The sequence below is a fragment of the Prionailurus viverrinus genome, chromosome A1 (genome assembly GCF_022837055.1).
Source record: "Prionailurus viverrinus isolate Anna chromosome A1, UM_Priviv_1.0, whole genome shotgun sequence".
NCBI classification, from domain to species: Eukaryota; Metazoa; Chordata; class Mammalia; order Carnivora; family Felidae; genus Prionailurus; species Prionailurus viverrinus.
This window is the reverse complement of record NC_062561.1, coordinates 173,378,482-173,399,641: the sequence shown is the minus strand read 5'-3', so window position 1 is coordinate 173,399,641 and position 21,160 is coordinate 173,378,482. Positions and strand designations below refer to the sequence as shown.

At 40.7% G+C, this 21,160-nt stretch overlaps 2 protein-coding genes across 7 annotated transcripts in view; one reads left to right on the top strand and one right to left on the bottom strand.

Annotated features, from left to right (window-relative positions):
* MCC (MCC regulator of WNT signaling pathway) overlaps positions 1 to 9,374 on the top strand; it is a 470,733-nt gene extending 461,359 nt beyond the window's left edge. For all 5 annotated transcript variants that reach the window (XM_047878946.1, XM_047878931.1, XM_047878922.1 and 2 more), the window contains 2 exons: positions 3,775 to 3,897; positions 5,927 to 9,374. In XM_047878946.1, the coding sequence (XP_047734902.1) occupies positions 3,775 to 3,897; positions 5,927 to 6,107 (304 nt within the window). In that variant the 3' untranslated portion in view covers positions 6,108 to 9,374. The remainder of the gene's footprint in view (positions 1 to 3,774; positions 3,898 to 5,926) is intronic.
* The window catches only part of DCP2 (decapping mRNA 2), a 77,708-nt gene that overhangs the window by 14,265 nt on the left and 42,283 nt on the right, over positions 1 to 21,160 (bottom strand). Inside the window, exon 11 of one of the 2 annotated variants that reach the window (XR_007156450.1) lies at positions 15,647 to 19,873. Coding sequence is in view for 1 of the 2 variants with exons in the window: in XM_047878966.1 (XP_047734922.1) it covers positions 19,710 to 19,873 (164 nt within the window). In the remaining variant the exon portion in view is untranslated. Of the gene's footprint in view, positions 1 to 12,374; positions 19,874 to 21,160 lie in introns of those variants that run through there. The other variant, XM_047878966.1, reaches the window with a different exon arrangement.

The window sequence follows — 21,160 nt, the reverse complement described above, 5'->3', positions numbered from 1 at the left end:
CGAGATCATGACCTGAGCTGAAGTCGGACGCCCAACCGACTGAGCCACCCAGGAGCCCCTCAATGTTTATTTTTAAGAGAGAGAGAGACACACAGAATCCGAAGCAGGCTCCAGGCTCTGAGTTGTCAGCACAGAGCCCGACATGGGGCTTGAACTCACGAACCATGAGATCATGACCTGAGCCGAAGTTGGACGCTCAACTGACCAAGACACCCTGGCACCCCAATATTTTTTTTTAAGTTTATTTCGAGACAGAATGCATGCACGTGCTTAAGCATGCAAGCAGGGGAGGGATAGGGAAACAGAGAATCCCAAGCAGGCTCACAGATCCCACGAACCATGGGATCATGACCTGAGCCGAAATCAAGACTTGGACGCTTAACCGACTGAGCCACCCAGGCACCCCGCAATATTTTAAAAGTTGTTGAAATATTTTATGTTTTTTCTTTTTTTTTTCCACATCAAGTCCTGAAATTTTGGTGTGTGTTTACACTCGCAGCATATCTGGGTTTGGACCAGCCATGCTTCAGGTGCTCAGATGGCCGCGGTGGCTAGTGCTGCCGTACTGGTGGTGTGGATGTAGAGTTGTAGCTGGGGCGCAGGGGTGCAAGAGCACCTGGTGCTGGGGGTCACACAGACCAAGTTTGGCCACTCACCACTGACAAAATCCAAAGGCAGAGAGGTGAGTGGTAGTGACACAAGAAGGGAATTTACTTGAGTGAGGCCAACACCGGGAAGACGTGGACTGTTGGCTTAAATACTGCCTCCAAGTGCTGAAGATACTTCTAGGTTTATGTAGGGAAAATGTGGGACAGAGGTCAGCGGGTGCATGCAGGGTTTTGCTGGCTCAGGGTGGTCATTGCTTAAGGGGATAGTTTCGGTTCCCATCAGGGGATGCTTTGCCTGCACGTCTTTTGCCTGAGTTCAGAGATAAACTGAAAGAAAAACTTAATTGGAAAGTGCAGACTAAGGTCAAAATGGAGGTAAAGTCCTCTTTCATGGTCACTTCAAAGTGGTTTCGTATTTCAGTCGACGAGTGACACTTGGAACCATGACTCCTATGACAGGTGTCTGCCTCACTCAAATGAAAACAGGTAAAGTAACCCATGTTCTAGGTTTAGGTTTGAAATTTGGCCTCATCTTTGTATCAGTAAATAAATCAGCATCCTGGTTCTGTCCTGGAATCTGTACAAACCGGTGCACTCTCTTCTCCTTCCTGAGGCCCAGGGAAGGTCTTAGAGGCAACTCGCAGCTCCCAGTGTGCCCCTGCCCCTCAGTTGGGCAGGGCCTCTCCTCTGTCTTCCCAGTCCTGAAAAGCCTGCCAGGTCCGGAAAAATTCCCTCCGGTCCCCCAGGGGCCTGGGTATTGGGGCAAAGGAACCCTTTGTTTTGTGGTGAGCCTGGGATTTCCATATTCTCTAGGCTGGTGGGGCAGGGGTGTGGATGGAATTGGGGTGGGAAAGGGTATCGCTCTGGGCAGTTTTTTTGTTTTGAATTTATTGAGTTCATGGTGACATTTTAAATTCACTTCATGATTTTTTTTCCCCTTTACACTATTCATCAACTTTAGAACAAAAGACAAAAGAATCGGAACAGTAACAAAAAATGTAGGACAAATAACCCCCTCCCCATTCTTAATAGCCAGAAGGAAGGGGGAGAAATCTTTCCTGTTGTCCTCACATTGCCTCAACTGACAGAGGGCTGCCTGTCACCACCCTCCATGACACTTCTCACTTCTGCTAGAAAATTGTCCGCTCTCTGCATTACAGTAGTAAATGCAACCAGATCTGAGATCTCCTGGGGGCCGCTAGGGCCCCTAAGACACTCACATCCTCAGGAATTGCTCTGCAGCCGCCCTGGCTCCAGTTCCCTTAGGGTGGGTGCGAGGATTCACTGAGTAGTCATCGGGACTTAGGGCTGGTTGTTAGGTTTCCTTTAAAAAGACCTTTCTCCCTCCATCCTCACAAAAGCAAGCCTAGATTTTTGTGTCGCAGTTCTTTCATTAGTGAGCTTGTCGGAAAGCCCGACTTGCGCTTAGAGTAACTGGAGGCAGAAACGTAAAAGATATTTGAAAAGCCAGGAAGGGCTAGCCCATCTGTGCACCCTCCCACAGCCCTCCTACAGGAAGCGTTACCACTGAGACTGGTTCTCACACACTTTACAAAAAGCATACAAAAAATTACAAAAACTTTAAGCAATGCAGAAGTGAGTAAAGTAGAACATGAGAGCCTTCAGTCACCCCTTCTGGGAGTTACCCGTTGTTGAGTGGTGGGTAGCTCTCTGGTCTATTAAGAGTGTCTGGTCTGGTAGTTGTTAGAGTGTCTGAGCCGTTCCCGCTCAGATTTTTAGTTGTCTTTGCAAAACTGGCATCCAGTAGAACTTATCCTTTTCACTTGACGATATATCAGATACCTTTCCATGCCAGTGCACGATGATCTGCATTTTTAACAAATAGTTGCAGGGCATTTCAATAGAACCAGTATACCTTAATGAACTTACCCAGTCCCCTGGTTGGTCCCCATTCTTAGCTGTTGTAACCAGTACTGAAGTGAGTCCAGCTGTAATCTCATGTGTCTTTAGGCACCTACATGTGCTGTATAATTCCTTGAAATCAGGTTGTCTACTCAAGGAGTATGTTCACTTTTTATTTTGCTACATGCTTCCAAATTGCCTTCCAGAACAGTTGTGCTCATGTACATTTGTCGTCCACTCATGCATCATTTTTAGAGGAATTTCTCCCGTAAATCCTGGTTTCTCATTATACTCCAAGGAATCTGATACCTTCAGTGAGTTGTTATGAAGCTATTTTAACAACTTTTGTCCCGGAGAAGTTGTCACCCAGGCATGGTGCTGGGTACCACCAGAGTATATTTGAGTAAGGTCTTTGCCACCTTAGAGCCTACATGCTAATGGGGGAACCTGGTGAGTGAATTCAAATAAAACAGATCAGATGGTGCTGCATGTGACACTTGGGACTATGTGGTAACACTGTGCCTCTTGAGGGAAGGTCTCATTAATGCTTCCCTGCCCAGGTCTCACGCTCTTGAAGCAATCACAGGAAGGCAATATGCACATTGGACACCAGAAACCTCCCATAACTGAACCCTAAGTCAATTACTTTGAGTTCCTCTAGCAGGAAAGAGCCCAAGGAACTTGAAACCATAGGGCAGGGAGTTTTCAAAGTGCAAATCTAATTTAAGTACTTTAAAGGGGGAACAAGGACCTTTAAAATGAGAATATTGATTTCCACTCCATCAGTACTGCTTTTTGTGTTTCTGCAAAAGTAGTACATGTTGATTTCACCTAGTAGGGACTTGTCCAGGGTAGGCAGCCCAGACCAGAGGTTTTGTACTCAAATCAGGGTGATTCAAGAGATGCTTCAGCACACTTGGAAAAGAGGAGTGTGGGCCCCAGATAAGGTTTTGTGGTCAAGCTGTACTTGTGGCTGAGCATTTGGTATGCCCAAGCAGAAACTTCTAGACTGGCTTACTTCCCATAGCTGGAAGGCTACAACCTCCCGCCTTATTCCTTTGTGACACAAGACGGAGAGCTGAGATCTCTAAGGGGCTCTTCTCATTAAAGAAAGCAGTGCTGAGATGTTCTGGTTCTGCTGAGCGGAAGGTGAACTCTTGAGCCCTCTAGTAACTTCCTCTTCGTAACTGCCTTTTGACTTCACAAGCTAAACCTTCCTCTCTGCCACCACTTGCAGGGTAATAGCCACCGCCCCCATCATGTCAAGTTACTCAAGGCGTGCTCTGTCTCTCCTTTGATACAGAGAAAAGAAGTTAAAGGCCAGAGTGCAAGAGCTGGTGAGCGCCTTGGAAAGACTCACCAAGAGCAGTGAAATCCGACACCAGCAATCAGCAGAGTTCGTGAATGACCTAAAGCGAGCCAACAGGTAAAATCTCCATTTGTGGATTCTCAAGGGTGCCTGGACTCCCACACCAGGAAGGGCAGGTCCATAATTACTGCAAACCAGTACTGGAATGAAAAGTCCTCACCTGCCCTCCCCCACTCCCTCAGCCTGGTCTTCCCTAGAGCATTACATAGTGTTATGTATGTTACATAGATGACTAAGAAATAGTAAAGGCCTGTCCTTGGGCCACATGTTTGGGAAATACAGCACACTGTGGTCCCCTTAACAATTAACACAGTAGGGGCGCCTGGGTGGCGCAGTCGGTTAAGCGTCCGACTTCAGCCAGGTCACGATCTCGCGGTCCGGGAGTTCGAGCCCCGCGTCAGGCTCTGGGCTGATGGCTCAGAGCCTGGAGCCTGTTTCCGATTCTGTGTTTCCCTCTCTCTCTGCCCCTCCCCCGTTCATGCTCTGTCTCTCTCTGTCCCAAAAATAAATAAACGTTGAGAAAAAAAAAAAAAAATTTAAAAAAAAAAAAAAAACAAAAACAATTAACACAGTAAAGGTTCTGAGAAGTCCTACAATGAAAAGATATGTTTGTGTTTAAGCCAACATCTTCCAAACAAAATTGGCTACAGAACCTTTCTTGAGCAACATTTATTTTGTATTTATTTGTCTTAAGTAAACTCTGCCCCTGACGTGGGGCTTGAACTCACGACCCCAAGATGAAGATGCTTACTCTACCAACTGAGCCAGCCAGGCACCCCTATTTGAGCAACACTTTACAGAGCACTGCTCTAAGGCAGCAGTCTCAAACTTTTTGGGCTCAGGACCCCTTTATGTTCACAAAACTTGAGGAACTCAAAGAACTTTGTTTTCAAATTATTTATTGATAAATCTCACTTTAGAAACTAAAACCGAGACAAATGTCTGTAACTTTTTATTCATTTACGAGAAAATAAAATAAATTTACATATAATACAACTGGCACTTATTTAAAAAATAACTATTTTCCAAAAAGATAATTAGAAAAGTGGTACCGTTTTTACAATTTGGAAATCTATTTAAGGTCTGGTTTAGGGGCGCCTGGGTGGCTCAGTTGGTTGAGCATCCGACTCTCGGTATCTGCTCAGGTCGTGATCTTACAGGTTGTCGAAGGAGTGCGTCCACGCTGTCAGCGCAGAGCCTGCTTTGGATTCTCTCTCCCTCCCTCTGCCCCTCCCCCCCACCTGTTGCACACATGCGCGCTCTCTCAAAATAAACTGGTGTAATAGGACACACATCCATTTCTACAGGCAATATATTGTTTTGAAATAAATCCAGAATATCTAGCTTCACACAGATGTGTAGTTAGGAGGTAAAGGACCTCCAAGGCCTCTCCTGAGGGGGTTTTGGGAATCTCTGGGAGTCTGTTCTCAGACCACACTTGGAGGACCTCACTGTACGTGGAATGGACTGGGGTGCTATTTTGAACCAGAGAGGGTATTAGGACTTGCTCACCCCCTGTTCTCTTCCACCATGCTCTTTATAAGTTCTTTGTAAGAACTTTGTAAGTTCACAAAGGCTTATATTCCGTGTTTGGCTGGCAATGTTAGTTTATGGCCTCGTGCTCTGAATCCCACCAGCCCAAAGTGTAAAGAGAAGTCATCGGAGCCTCTGTGCCCGCCTCCTAGGTGAGGTCACTTAGACTGCAGGGCTTGAGGAACACTCTTGGTAGTTTACGCTCGACCATCTGTTGTAGGCAGCCGTGGAACAACAAAAAGATCCAGATTCACCGTTTGTATTTAAATGACAGATTTCTGGAATTCAGCTGCCTTTTCTGTTACTGATTTTGGATGTGGCTAGTCTGGGTTGTTGGTTTACATTCCTCCTAACAGATTAGGGAGAAGTCTCTAGCACCGAAACTAACTACAGTTAAGCCAACAGGTGAATGGCCATGAGCGCCGAACACCTGACTTCAGATTCCTACTTTAGAGACCGAGGGACCTCTCTCTGGACCTGGTTACCCAGCAGACAGTAGTGTGTGCCCCAACACTCCTCAAATTCTTCCTTCTCCTCCCCTCTCCTCCCACAGCAACTTGGTGGCTGCCTATGAGAAAGCAAAGAAGAAGCATCAGAACAAACTGAAGAAGTTGGAGTCTCAGATGATGGCCATGGTGGAGAGACACGAGACCCAAGTGAGGATGCTTAAGCAAAGAATAGCTCTGCTGGAGGAGGAAAACTCAAGGCCACACACCAATGAAACTTCACTTTAATCAGCACTTGGGCACCAAAGCTCCTTCCATGGAAGCTAAACTCTAGCAGTTCACCGGGGACAGAAGCACCCCGGAGGCAGAGCACCTGGTGGGAGAGTGACAAAAAGGAAGGTTGGCAGGTAGGTCAGCACCTGCATAGTGGAGTGCCATGGACTCATCAGCCCCAGGGGTGAGTGGCCTGGTGACACCGTGTAGACTATCCAGAGGCTCCCGCCCCTCCCCTTCCAGGCCCACGGACAGCCTGTAAATAACTGCTCTGTGCGCCATGCTCAGTAGGCCTTGCTTCTGCTCTCAGCCCCGGCAGTCACTCTCCCACCTGTTCTGGAGCTTGTGCATTGGTGGTACCCTCGGCATTTGTTTTACAAGACTGTCCATTCTTATCTTTGACATCCCATTTCTCCTTTCTTCTTCAGGGATAAATGCTGACAACACATGGGAGTGGGGAGGGGTTGTCTTCAGCCTCTAGAACTGATTTGCTTATTGCAACCAGGCCTTTGGTGTTCAAGTCCCACTACCAACCCCAAGACAGACGGTCACTCAGAGGTGCTCTGGAAGGGTGGTGCATAGGCATCGCTTCTGGTCCCTGATACATTTGAAGTTACGGGGGAGCAACCCCAGGGCTATGCCTGACAGCTCTGTTTGGGAGAATGAGCACTTCTTTCACCTCTCACTGTGGATGTAGGGATGGGAAGGGCACTTTCTTTTGACTCTGGGATTTTCCCTCCCAGTGGAGCCTTATTAAAGCCAAGACTTAGAGCTGAGATAGTCCTATTGATACATATAGTGGAACTAAAATTTTACCAGGAGTTTCTTCAAGAGCAGAGGAGCATTAGTACTTTTGCCCACCCCAGGGCACCACATAATTGCTGTTCTGCGTGAATCAAACAAAGCTCATGCACAGGACGAGAAACATAGCTCTGGACCTCTCTTTCTCTAAAGGCAAGAGGCAGGACATGGAGTAGACTGAATGTTTTGCAGGCTGATACCACCTATTGAAGAGACTGCTACTGAACCACCAGTTCAACTTCACTTCTGCTGTTAGGAAGGGCAGGGGGTGAAGAAATGGTTGTTGAGACCTCCTTTTATCCTCCTAGAGAAATGGCGGTTAGTATACGGTACTTAGTCCTTAAACAGGTTAAATCTCAAGAAAAATGCTGACAGGGCTGGGCGGGGACCAAAGTACCTGAATTCTTTCAGGAAGGCCTCCACCATCTTAAATTCATTATTCCATTCCTGTCTTTCAGTTCTTCTGTAGTTACCCTACACTGACATTTTCAACCACCACTTGCCTTTCATTCTGTAGCACCTGAAGATCCACCCAGTCTCCTAAGAACTGTATCCCAATGCCACAGTGCACGAAGTTTTGTTTATGACCAGGTCACATTACAGCCCCAATATCCGTGAGTTACTAAAGGTCTGTTTTCAGACAAGCTGAGTTCCTCAAGCCTTCTTTGCAATGGCGAAGGCCACTCCAGCCACCACCTTGGAGGGCAGGGCAGTTCTTTCCCAAAAGCGATCACCCTTCTTTCTCAGGCCAGCAGTGAAGCTGCCTGCCTTCAAACAAAACAAAACAAAAACCAGTGTAAGTCTGGAAGGACCAGCTTTTGGCTGCTTTGATCACTGTGAAAGTGCCCACTGGCTCCTGTTTCTGTTATGTATCTACTATTTAGCAAAGATGGTTCTTGTGATTTTTTTTCTTAATTTTTATGCGTGTGATAAAGTTTCATTTTGTCATAAGGAAAATTTTATGGCTAAAAAAGTATGTGCAAAAGGGGTTTAAAAGGCAAAATGCTGGTTTTCCCCATTTTTCCAGTCTGCCTAGGGGAAACGGCCTCCCCTTAGCCAACTGGGATGTCCAGGGTGGGAAACCACTCATGGCTCTTCTGTTGACTGAACAGGCATCAGAAGTTTTAATTTCACCAACACTGAAAGTAATAGCTGACACAGGAATAAAATCGTCTGCTGACCTCTACCATTCTTGGTCCAAGTTAAAAGAGAACTCACTCTTTTAGGTGAGTCATATAGGGTCATGTAACTCTTTCAGACTCGGGAGGTCTCAGCTCCTCCATTTTAAGCCCAGTATTACCCTACCTGGTCTCCTTTGAGTTTATCCTTCAACATCATACTTTTTAATATGTGGTGACTAGATCCAAACTATTTCCCCAGAAAACTGTTACTTTTATAAAGGTGTGGAATAAAAAAGCAATTAAATAGTTGATTTCCTTTCCTTGTGTTTTTCAAATACTCCCTAAGACAAGATGCTGGTTGAAGGTGAACCAAGAGGCACTGATTTATTCTAATCATGAGTCCCACTAAAACCACATTGATTAAAAGTAAAAAAATTGCAGGTGCCTGAAAACCTGAGTTTTTCTTTCTAAATAGAAGCTGGTTTATTGACCTCTCCATAAAAGGTAAACAATGAAACAGATTTGACTTTCGTGTTTTTGTTTTCCGGCTTCCTCAGTGGTTACTCCTTTTAGGCAGTCACCTTCTCTGTTCAGAGTTCAGTCTCTGGCTCTCAGAGAAACAGGCACAGGAAGAAAGGATCCATCTCACAGTTCCTTAGGGTTGTATTTCCCACTGCTGAATTAAGGCAAAAATCAGGCAAAAGAGACTGCAGTCTGTGGCTGGAGCGGCATCCATGTGTGGGCCCGCCAACTGATCTGATGTTCTGCCAAACCCCATCTGCACCAGCTGCCAGAACTTCAATGGACTTGCAGGTGGGAAGATTCCTCTTTGAGACATACCAGAAGTTATTTATGATTAAGTATCTTGTGTGATCAGACAGGTGAGATTTCTCATGCCCTTCCTCCAGCTCATGCTCCAGTCCCAGCGGTACACACTAGATGTTTCATCACTGCCAATGCAGGTAATTAACTGTTTCATATTCGCTCTCATCTGCAAGCATGTCAAGTTCCTGAAGTTAATATCCATGTTGCCTGAAACTGGAATGTTCAGTTAATAAAAAAATTAAGCGCCAGTTAAACATAATTGCTTAATTCTCCTTGGAGATGCATGCACCTGTTGCTAAGTCCTCCTCTGAGCCTGCGTCAGTACTTTCTACAGGGATCTCAGAGAACTTAATTAGAGCCCTGACATTCTACTCCAGAAAGGCAGTCCCAATTAGACCCAATGCGATTTTTTTCTCAAAAACGGTTAGGATGAGGCTAGTAAGGATTTTACTGCTCTAAGAAAAACTTGAAACTATTTGAAGATCTCCTAATTCCCACCTACATATAGATCCAATTATGTTATTCTAAATGAAGGGAAAAAAAAAAAAACACCCCATAGTTTTAGCTCATCTGGACTGGAGTCTGTCAATGGCATGAATTTAAGAACCTCTATAGTATCCTAAAAATTCTTAATTCTATCAATTACCTAACTCAAAGCTCTCACGTGTTTGGAATATCATGTTCATGTTCTAAGTAAAGTAGTGAGAAGAGACATCAGGAGTACAGAAAATGACCAAAGCTTTTATTAATGACTTACAGAAATCCTAAGGATCCATAAAACTTGAAGCCATTTGCAAATGCCTAACTGGGAGTTAGGTCTCATCTGTGAAACTGCAGAAAGTGCAAAGATCATGTTCACTTAGTTTACAGCTGTACGTACATTTCTTGATGCAGCAGAGACCCAAAGGGAAAGAATCACCTGAAGAGTGAAATTTCACTGAATTCAACAGGGTGCAGTCATAGGGCTGCCAAGGCATTTTGGGAGGGAAGGGAGCAGAAGCAACATTTTGGAGGTTTTTTTCTGAAATGACAGCTTTGTAGAATAGTATTTTTAAAATCTCCAAAAAAAACCACACAGCAAATGTTTTTTGATTTATCCAGTCCAATGGCCTATTTGACACAATCATCACCTCTCACTGAGGCTTGCAAACTCTACCTGCTGCACACACAGTTCTTACTGAAGTTTATCCAAATCCTCTTCTGGGTCGCTGAAACCTGTGTTCATGTCAGCCGGGCTCAAGTGAGCGCTGACTCTGTGGCCTTCTCAAGTTCCCCATTTCACACACTTGAAGTTACTTTCTAATTAATTTCATGTGACTCACTAATAGAGACATGCCTTAGGCTGCCAAGCATGGACTTTTTAGAATTGGAAAAAGAACTATTAATGATGGTGGCTGCTGCCACCGTATCATCACTGAGCACTCCATGGCTATTAAAAAAATATATAAACAAGTGAAAAGGGTACAAACTGAAAAGCAGCTATACATGCGTTCTCATTTTACCAATTCCTGTACAGAGGAAGACAGTTTCACATAGACAATGGTTGCATTTGTGATTAATATTTGATAAATTCTCTTATCACATTGCATCTAAGATCTTACATATGACCAAGAAATCATTGCCCAGTAACAGCAACTGCTACTGGAATAACCAGACCCTAACCATACCCTTGACTTGATTTTTTCCATAGTCGAGGTTGCTACAAATCACCCACTAATCATTTGAAATCCCAGCTCAGCAGAATAAAGCAAGCTATATACAGAATTCTCACCCTCCATTCACACAGATGACCTGCCTTTAGGTAGTTCTTGCTGTACTGTTCACTTTGGCACTTTTTGCAAATCAAATCCATGTAGAAAATATTCTGTTTGTAGAACTCCTAGAATTCATGGAGAGTGTTCCTGTCAGGACTGCCAAGTGAGAGCCCCTAATAAGAATCTGCTTTTGTTTGAACCTAATGCAAAGATAATGAAATGTTCACTTTTCTATTTCTAATCAGTTTCTTGACATATTATCAAGACTTATTTACTTTGCATGAGATTTCAGTTTCCTATTTGAAAATGTGCTTTTTAAACCACTTGAATTAGAAAAACCTGCTTGAATGTACTGTCAATTATTAAAGCACATGTGACTAAGTTTGCATTTGTCAGTATTGTTCTACTGTTTGTACTGAGAGTCTCATTTTAAAGTTGCCACTTAACACTGTACTATACCTTGTAATTTTTTAGATTCTTCACTTGTATGCTTTAAATGTTTCCAGATGCCTTTAGTTTTAGCTGCTGTAAAATAGCTACTTTGTGTTATTTGATATAGAATTTAAAAAAAAAACTCCATTTATTTATACAGAGACATTTATAATATTTTACAAACATTCTTATATTCTGAATAAATATTTCTAATTCCATGATGTACTTTAACTGTGTTCATTAAAGGGTAAGGCTGTCCTTCTGCAATACTGTTTAATTTTTTTTTAAGTTTATTTTGCAAGAGGGAGAGAATTCCAAACAGGCTTTGCAGCACCGTCAGTGCAGAGCCCCACATGGGGCTCAAACTAACTAGCAACCCCGAGATCACGACCTGAGCTGAAACCAAGAGTCGGACACTTAACCGACTGAGCCACCCAAGTGCCCCTCCTGCAATACTGTTTAACATGTAAATATCAAACCTGTGATGCTTTACATTAAATCGAAAGCCCGGGTCAGAGCTGGGGACTAGAAAATAGTATATTAGGTCAAAACAGCCAAAGAAACCTCATTTATCGCCAATTTCTATTTAGCTGCCTTTTAAAACTTGGAATGAATGGGAAGTTATCTAACGAAAAATCAGGGAAATGGAATATAATTTAGAACTGGAGGGGGCACCTAGGTGGCTCAGTCGGTTGAGCGACCAACTTCGGCTCAGGTCATGATCTCATGGCTTGTGGGTTCAAGCCCCACGTCGGGCTCTGTGTTGACAGCTCAGCCTGGAATCTGCTTCAGATTCTGTGTCCCTCTCTCTCTCCGCCCCTCCCTCGCTCATGCTCTCTCAAGAATAAAACATTAAAAAAATAAAAAGAACTGGAAGAGCAAGGAAGTCACACACAAATACAAGAAAGGATGGCAACACGTCTGTTAGAGAAACACTCTTCCTGGAAGTGTGTGGTCAGCTCTCAGTATGAAAGCTTGGGCCGCCTCTTAAAATTTTAAATAAAAATCATACAGCTGAGGTCTCTAGTGGAGAAGAATAGATTTTTCTGAAGATCCAAGGATTGTCAAGCATTCTATTTGGGACTGTCAAGCATTCTATCTGGAAAGCCTGGTTCTAGAAGAAATATAAGGGATTGTATGTATGTAACTGTAATTCTGCTTTAAAGCAATAACCAAACTGTTGAGATGGAGAATACATACCAGTTCTTTATTTTCACTTTTGCAGACACATTCTACCTTTTAAGATTTCTTCTCATCATGTAAGCAGGTCTTTATCTCATACTTGTCATTTTTTATCAGTCCAAAGAGACACAACCAAAATATAATAAGTAACAGTAGCAGAAACCAGGTTAAGGTAGTAATTAAAACTGCTGGAGCAGCAAAATTTATTGATATTGCACTACAAACAGTCTAAATGTAACACGATAATATTTTTACAGAAAGCCAATATTTGAACAATCAACCATAAAAATGTTTTAAAATACAAAGGAAACTTCCCTTCATCCAAATTGTATTCTGTATGATAAAAGGTTTTTAATTTCTAAACTGATGTTATTTACATCAAAAAGCTTTCAAAAAAGAATAACTGTTAAGACAGGTCTTTGTTCATTTTCTCAGTGGAGAGTGCAGCTGGCATTTCTAGTAGACTTTATCCGGCAAACATTTAAACTCATTGGAAATTCTTAATTTATAATAGCCACATCCAAATTAAGTGAAAATCAGTCCTCATCCTTCCATTAACACAGAGGGAAAGAGACCAAGCTACTGTTTAGCCAGAATATAATAAATCCAGAAACACAAATCCACTCTAAAGGTCTCAATTTGTAGAACAAGGTAAACCCCACAGGTGTTTCAGAGGGTACCTTTTCTGCTCTAATTGTTTGACAACCAAATCAAGCACCAGGAACTTCATTACTACCATAAATAGAATTACTCCAATGGTTTACTGAGAGTCTTTTTCCAAACATTAAAATGCCCTAGAAGGTAAAGTAATAAAATGCTGTGATAATTAAGGCAAAATTAAATGTTAAATCATTCCACATAAGACAAATGATTACTGAATAGTTTACAAACCTAGTTATCACATTTATTCTAAAGTCCAGTTCTCTTAATATCCTATTTAGTGAGACCACTTCAATTGTTTTCTGCCAGCTTTTTAGGTCCCACATAAAATTTAACATGACTCAGCATAAATAGCTTCACCTTGTATACACTAAAACCTACTTCCAAGAAAACGGTTTTAAGACTACACATCTTCCATGAACATTACCTAGTCTCCACAGCATAAAAGACACTTCAAACCCTTGTTTTGGAAATAGCAGGGTTAAAAAAAAAAAAAAAATTTCTTATCCCCTTTCCCATCCAAACTAAACTGCATATCCTTATTTTGATTAGATGAAAGACAATCTCATATATAAGAATATCTCACCTTAATCCACGAACTACAATTCCATTTGATTATTTTATTCTGAAATAAGATTGTTTTAAGTTTTCATTAAAGCCAACAGGTAAAACTTATAATCTGAATTGTGTCAATACTTACCAAAGACGATTTTTTATAAGGTATTAAGCTAATGCATTTCAAACACAATCATAAGAAAATATGTGTGTGTGTGTGTATATATATATATACTATGTGTGTATTAATATACACAAATATATATATACAATATAGTTCAGGGTTTTATTTTCCTTCCCTGTTACTGAAAAAAAGTTTGTAAGAAAATGGAAAATCAGTTGTCTCCTGTCCTAACTTTGAAGTGAGATATGAGCAAATAAGCAAAATTAAAGACTCCATTCTTTGGACACTTATATTTGAAATTAAACGGTACTCGTACAACATCCAAACACAAACCTAAATTGAACAGACAGCAGTGCCCCAGGACAGTAGTGAAACGCACAGAGAAACTCTCGTAGATACACCTTTTGTGCTTCTCTATCAGTGCACATGATATATACAGGACATGAAGAGTGTTAAGTCCACTGCTACTCATTCACTGCAAAAAGTATTAACACCTAACCGAACGACTGAGGAATAGTTACTACCTTGCTAAACTGCATTCTGTTGAAAACCTTTGCTTTCATTTGTTGTCATCCGTAGTTGATCTTAAAATATCACAAAAGAATATTCAGCCAAGGTATTTTACAAAGAACTAACTTCTTAAAGCTTGAGAAATGATTAACAATGGTAGATTTGTGCCCAAAATGTTTCAACTGTAGTAGCTATAGACTGTTTTAGAACCTCAGTCAACGAATTAAAAGCAGCTTAAATTAAAATATTACATTCTACCTCCGCAAGTCTACAACCTGTTAACTAAAGTCCACTCAAGGACTAAAGACTAGCAGAACACTGCCCATTTTACCCTAGAACCACACAGAAGTTTTCTTTGTTCCCAAATCCAAAAGACAAGCTAAATGCATTGAGAGACCCAAAACAGCACAGGTGTCCATAGCCTGCCTGTCTGCTTACAGCCCAAGGGTCAAGTGAGATCATCTGTAGAAGGCAAGCAAGATTATGATCACTGCATGTAAATTCCCACTGTGGCAGATTTACCACCATATGGATGTAGCACAAACTATTTTCCTATAGAAGGGATGAGATAAAAAAGGAGAGGTGGGGTGGGGTGGAGACTCATGGCCTCTTCCCGGCCAGTCACACCAAGAAACAGAATTAAGAAACAACCAGTCTTCAAATGGCATTCAACAGATAGAAGCCAAGAACCAAAACAACACCCAAACCCCTGCAAGAGCCCTCCCACCAAAAAAAAGCAGCACATATATATGTTCAGGGCCTTATTCTTCCATTGGATAAAAGAAGTCTACTAAGAGGAGGGCTGATATGGGATGAAGTCACAAACCAAGGCAACTGACTTCAACTGATTTCTGCATCCAATCCCTTTCTCCCAAGCACCCTTGGCCAATATGACACAGCTAATGCAAGCACTCTTGTCACGGTTATTTTCAGATTGTGCTTTCAAGCTGCTACTAGAGCTAGACCATCCCCTCTGCTAACCACAGAAGACACAAGACAAATGGAATCTCATTACTTGTGATTTCATTAATCTGGAGACCCAGAGTAAAGATTCAGTTATAAACATCTCTCAAAATAAAACTTCCATATTTTACCATAGCTTTTTATTTACATTTCTTTGTACTTTAAAGTCTGAGCAACTAAGCTGGTGGCAGCCAGCCTTCCAAGTCCACTCCCATGTATGAGAGGTAGCTTCATTCTTTTCCTTAGCTTTAGACTACTGTTTCAATAGTAATGTGGTTTGTCACAAGAAAACTAGATGGAAAGGAATGGATCACCATTCAGGACAAATGTATAGCTACCATATGAAGTGACTATGACACATGCCTGACCGTGGCTGTCGGTGCTCTGAGTCACATTCCTGTAAGAAAGTAGAGCACTTCAGTGCAGCTGGAGTTGTAAATTATCAGCACAGGAAGGACTGCACTCTCAAATACTGGTCTCTGAAGTGAGAAAAATTACTTAAGATTTACTGGATTGCTTGGCAACGGTAAAAAAATAACTTTACCCAGAGCTAGGAAACACCTGGTAATGGCCATATATATTAGACACTGCTTGGCCTAGGCAATGATCATGTTTCTAGCCTAATACAACAGACAGCACTCAAGAATTGATTTATCTTCTAAAATTTCTTCCTTCCACTCTTTGCCCAACAACTACAGCTATCTTCCCCTCAGAGCATTTTTGTTCTGTAATAATTCTCTATACTGGACCTTGAAACTGCAATCCAGAACTCTACTTTGCAAGCACAGGAAAAAGCCTTTACTGCCTATTTGCAATCTGCCATCTTTATGACACAGGAGTATAAACTTCAAGAGCAACTCAATTCTAGGGAGAAAAAGCTGCTGAGAAAGCCCATCATAATCTCATTTTTAGAGTTTTCGGCAACTATACAAATGCACTTTAAAGGCTTAGGACAGAACATAAAATGAGGAACTAGCCAGGCTTTATCCAACTATCAAAAACAAGGTTTAACAAAACTGTACTTTTACTAACGCTTGTTTACCCAGAGATAGGTACTTAAAGGAAAAGGATATTGACACCTTCAGACAAAATAAGTCTTGCTTATCATTAATCTGAAGTTAAAACAATACATATGAGCCCCTTCCCCAGGCCAGAATATAATCCGAGTCAAAATCACTAAGTAACACCTTTCTTCAATCAGAAACATGTTAATGAATTTGACCTTGTAACTATGATTAATATGCAAAGAAAACACTGCCTCAGAGAATACAGAGACACAATAGATGTCAATCAAAACACAATCTCTGAACAGGCAGAGAGAAGTACTGGTACAAAAATAAAGATAAAAAGCCACAATATATTATCATAGTAAGAAAAGTAATTTGGCAGTCTAATTTTTATATCGACTTTGCTCCTTACTGTTCAAGTTAACTCCTGTTGGAAACCAAAGGAGGGGGGAAGGGAATTAGGTAACGAAATGTTTTCAATGCATACATGCACTTAGACCTGAATTTTTCTAATGACCACCATAATATGTTGAGTTTTATAATAAAATTTAAATTTAATTCCTATGGAAGGATGCCATTCACTTAGATTTGAATTTTTTTATTTGACATTACACAAAACTACTAAAGCCTTAAAAGACAAAATACCCAATCTTACAGCATATAATTACTTTTGCTGTATTTTGCTATACATCTTCATTATCTGCACTTACTAATTGATATTTAATAGAAAAATAAGGATATCCAAAGCTCAAAGCAGCAAGCAGTGACCACAAATCCTTTGACAGCACAGGAGACTTGTTTTTATATATTAACATGAAAATCCAACTTAAGTTTCAAACCTCTTCAAATTTTACCCATGCTAAGGGTTTCATTCAATTTCTGTCTCAGGAGAGTGTCACTGGTTGAAATCCTAAAACCATTCATTTGCTCTTTCTTAACAAAAAGCTTGTGAAAGCATGTAAATTATACCCCTACCTTTTGGATAACAATGGTTAAGTACAAAAAACTTCACTTAACATCCTACAAATCATTACAGTTATACATAAAAGCACCTACAAAATTAAAAAAAAAGATTCACAGTGCACTGAACTTTGGAACATGTAAGGTTGGAACATAAGAACATTTAAAAAGTGGACTCAAAGACCTATTTTTCTCTCAAAGACATAAAACATAATGAAGCCAACACAACTACTCTTCTCATCTAGCTTCTTAAAATGCAGCACACAGAAGTAAATTATTGCATATTCAGCACACTGCTTTATCACTTGATTCCTTCAAACCATGCTATAATTTCTCAGAGGAGAAATCCAGTTCTGTGCTAAGCATGGTCTTTCTCAAGGTAACCTGAACACTGAGAAATACACAGGTTCAAGGGAGTAAGTATAGCAGATGTACATAAAACAGGTACACCCAACTTATATATTTTCTGCATAGTTAAGTCGTATCACACACATAAACTTTAACTCACATCTTTTTATCTCAAACTGTCAACACAGCTAAAAGCCTCAAGTTACCAAAATCCCATCCCAACAATACCCTTATTCTGTTCCACAGTGCATTAAATGAAGCAGCACAACAGCAATGACATTTAACTATTGTTAAACTGCTGTAATTGACAAGAGAGAATCTGTTGGTTCTTAAAAAGGCTCACCACACCTTTAGAGGACATACTTCTGGTAACTAACTCTAATCTCTTTTGCTTTCATATTTAGAGCTGAAAAACCCAACTCTAGGCACCAGAAAAACTGACTAAAATAGAAAAAAATTAAACAACAGCACACACACACACACACACACACACACACACACACAATCACTGAAATTGTATGGTTTCCAGATGACAGTAAGTGAGTGAAAATGATTTACCTGCGAGGCAAACTAAGTTTTTACTCGCCTAACAATTTAACAGAAATCTGGAATGCTGGGACCAACTGTAAATATGGCTCAAGGAGACCCAAGCAAAGCAGCTGTATTTCTGGAAAGAACAGTAAGAGCTTCCAAAAGCAGTCATATAATGCATTTTAAAAAAGGTCACAGAAGGATTCACAAGTTTATCACATTAAAAGATGCAGGATTATGAAAAACCTAATTTTAAACACACTGCTGTAATTGTGAATTCTCCTGCTTAGCACCAAGAGGGTGACACTTTTATTAATAAATAGAATTTCTCCTTTAAAATCAAGCCATTTAAAAGCTAAAGCAAAGAAATACCAAGTGAATTCCTTACAATAGTACTTCTTCTGAAAGTCCCACTGGGTTATATAGAATCCCTATTAAATAGGCTATCTATACAGAATAAAGATTTCTATAATAAAATTTACAAGCAGAGATATATTTTGTGGATACCACATGTAAAAAAAGATTTTTAAAACCCACGTGACAGATGCACACGCACACATATACTCACACACCACCCCTCAAAAGAAATACCTTCAGTGAGGTCAGAGGCAGCCCAAACACTAAACCCCTTTAAAGCCCTGGTGATTGTCCTCAATTAGAGCTGAAATCCTTCTTAAAATGGGCACTGCCACCCTTATTTAGATTTAAGAATCCTGAAGGAGCAAAATCTAGTGCCAGGAATGAGTTCTGTATATGCTACCTTCACGTTCTGATCCTCCCCTATTGAAATGCTTTACTTGTACTTGCCTGAACCATATGCCCCTTCCCTTCGTGCTCCTTCGTCCAGAGGCTTCAGCATGCCCATAAAAGCATGTCAGTTTCTGCTATTACTGAAAATTGGAACCTAATACATCAGTTTCCAGAGATCAATACCGAGATGCAATGTAAAACTTAATAATGTCAGTATTCCATTCATATTTACACAGCTACAACAGAAAATAAATTTTCACAGGAACAAAACCATTGTACAATACTAAAGGACTGATGGCAGGACAGTGAAGACAAGACCAAAGCAGTTGCCGGGCCCTGGATTCCCTGCTCCCCAGCAGGTTCACTGATCACTGACTGCACAAGGCTCTCAATGCCAAGTCAGAGTGTCCACTCCCCACCCAACCAACTCAGTCCCTCTCCAGGCTGAGGACTTTGTCCCTTAATGAAGTGCTAAGAGTTCGTTTTTAACATGAACATTACATAGTAGATGCTGGCTCTAAAAATAACCTTTCAACAAATCTCCAAGCAGAGGAGGATTAGAGAACCTAAGTGGTTAGAAGCAGAGAAATGCGCAAAATGCCACCAAAGCAGATGACCTGCAATCTTGACTTCAGTGACATTTTCAGTTCTTGCATTCATTTAGTATTTGTGAATTTTAAGTTTCTTTTAAAAATGTCAATATAAGGAAACTCTTATTGCAATCACTGTCATGGATAGATGGAGCATTCCCATTATATTGGCTACCTGATGATGATGATTCAAATACTATTTTCTTGACCAGAACATGAAATAAAAACCACAATCACACAGAAAAAATGCTCTCATAAAAAGCAACTTAAATTCGTTGGCCAAACACTGAAAAGGTACATCTGTATAAAAGGTTTTAACTGCATTTACAGTGCAAACTCATGTTTCTTTCTACTCTCTCTTCTGCACAGAGAACAATATCTTCAGAAACATCATTGCCTCCCTGCATTTCTTTAAAACACCTGAGAAAGGTAAGGCTCAAAGAGACACCCACTCAAATGCAACAGGTCTCTGATCTTGGGACTTCTACAACACATCTGCTGCTATCAAAGGTCCAAGATTTTCATTATAGCATTATGGTCAAATTTAAAACTCAAAAAGGCTCTGGATGAAAAGGGGAACTTGCAATGACCATTACATGCCACAGACTGTCCCTCAGCATGTTCTAGCAACTGGTCTTCACCGGAGCAAGGCAAGTCACATACAGCATCTGTTTAAAAAAATAAATACACTCGGTAACTTAGTAAGAACTCAAATACTGTCCTTCCCTTCTTTTGTTATAAAGGAATTCATATACAGTATATATTTTTGTCCCCACACTCAAAATCTAACATAAGCAGAACCATCAAAATACTTTCCTTTCCCTGAACTGGGGCTCAGCTGATTTTCTAATCTATTATTGTTTATTTTCACACATTCATTCAAAATCTGAATCTCAGCTTTTATTTATTTTTAAAGCATTCATTTTTTGTTGTTGTTGTTATTGTTATTGTTTCTATTTGAGAAAAAGAGAGACAGCATGAGCAGAGGAGGAGCAGATAGGGAGACACAGAATCCCAAGCAGGCTCCAGGCTCTGAGCTGTCAGCACAGAGCCTGACACGGGTCTCACACCTACAAACCACAAGGATCACGACCTGAGCCAAAGTCAGACACTTAACTGACTGAGCCACCCAGGCGCCCCTCAGCTTTTAAGACCCTTAATGTTCACATGCTTTCAATAATGGGCATACTTTTATCTACCTCCCATATTTGTTTTTTGTGCCAACATAAAAGGAATCTGTTGACATAGATCAAAATGTAAGCACCGTAAAGATTACAAATGTTAATATAAGATTTATAGAGGCCAATTCAAGAAAACTAAAGGCAGAGCAGAGCTTACCAAATCTTTAGGGAACACATTAACCTAAAGAAAAATCCAAATTTTCAAAATCATGGTACAAGAAAACTCCCAACTTATCAGGGTTTCACTTTTTGTTTTTTTAAGGTAGAATAGAGACTTGACCATGAAAGATTAAGAAAATCTCAAATGAGGTTTCCCAAGACAAAAATCCATTTATACTTCATTTTCAAAACAACTGAAGTTTTATGTATCAATACCATACCCAATTAAGCTGGGTATATGAAATGAGAGTATACCTTCTTTTAATGCCTTCTTCCTGAACATAAGGCTTTTTAAGTATTTTGTGAAGTAACTGACTCCTGAACTTGCCTTAATTAAACTATCAGTCTATCATGTCCCCAACCACCCAATATGGCCAGGAAAATCCTACTAAGGGTACTTTTACCCTCACAACTTATATATACCAAACTACTGATAGTTCCTATTACTTCACAGTTAACCTTAACTTTCCAAAATAGGATTAAAGCATCCCTTTTAAAATAGTGTTTATCTTGCTCAAATCATAAACAGTATTACAAAAAAATATGACTATAATGGTTCTTATTTCTTAGGCTTTTCTATATGAAAGCCTTAAATTGAAATGGTGAATAGGGGCC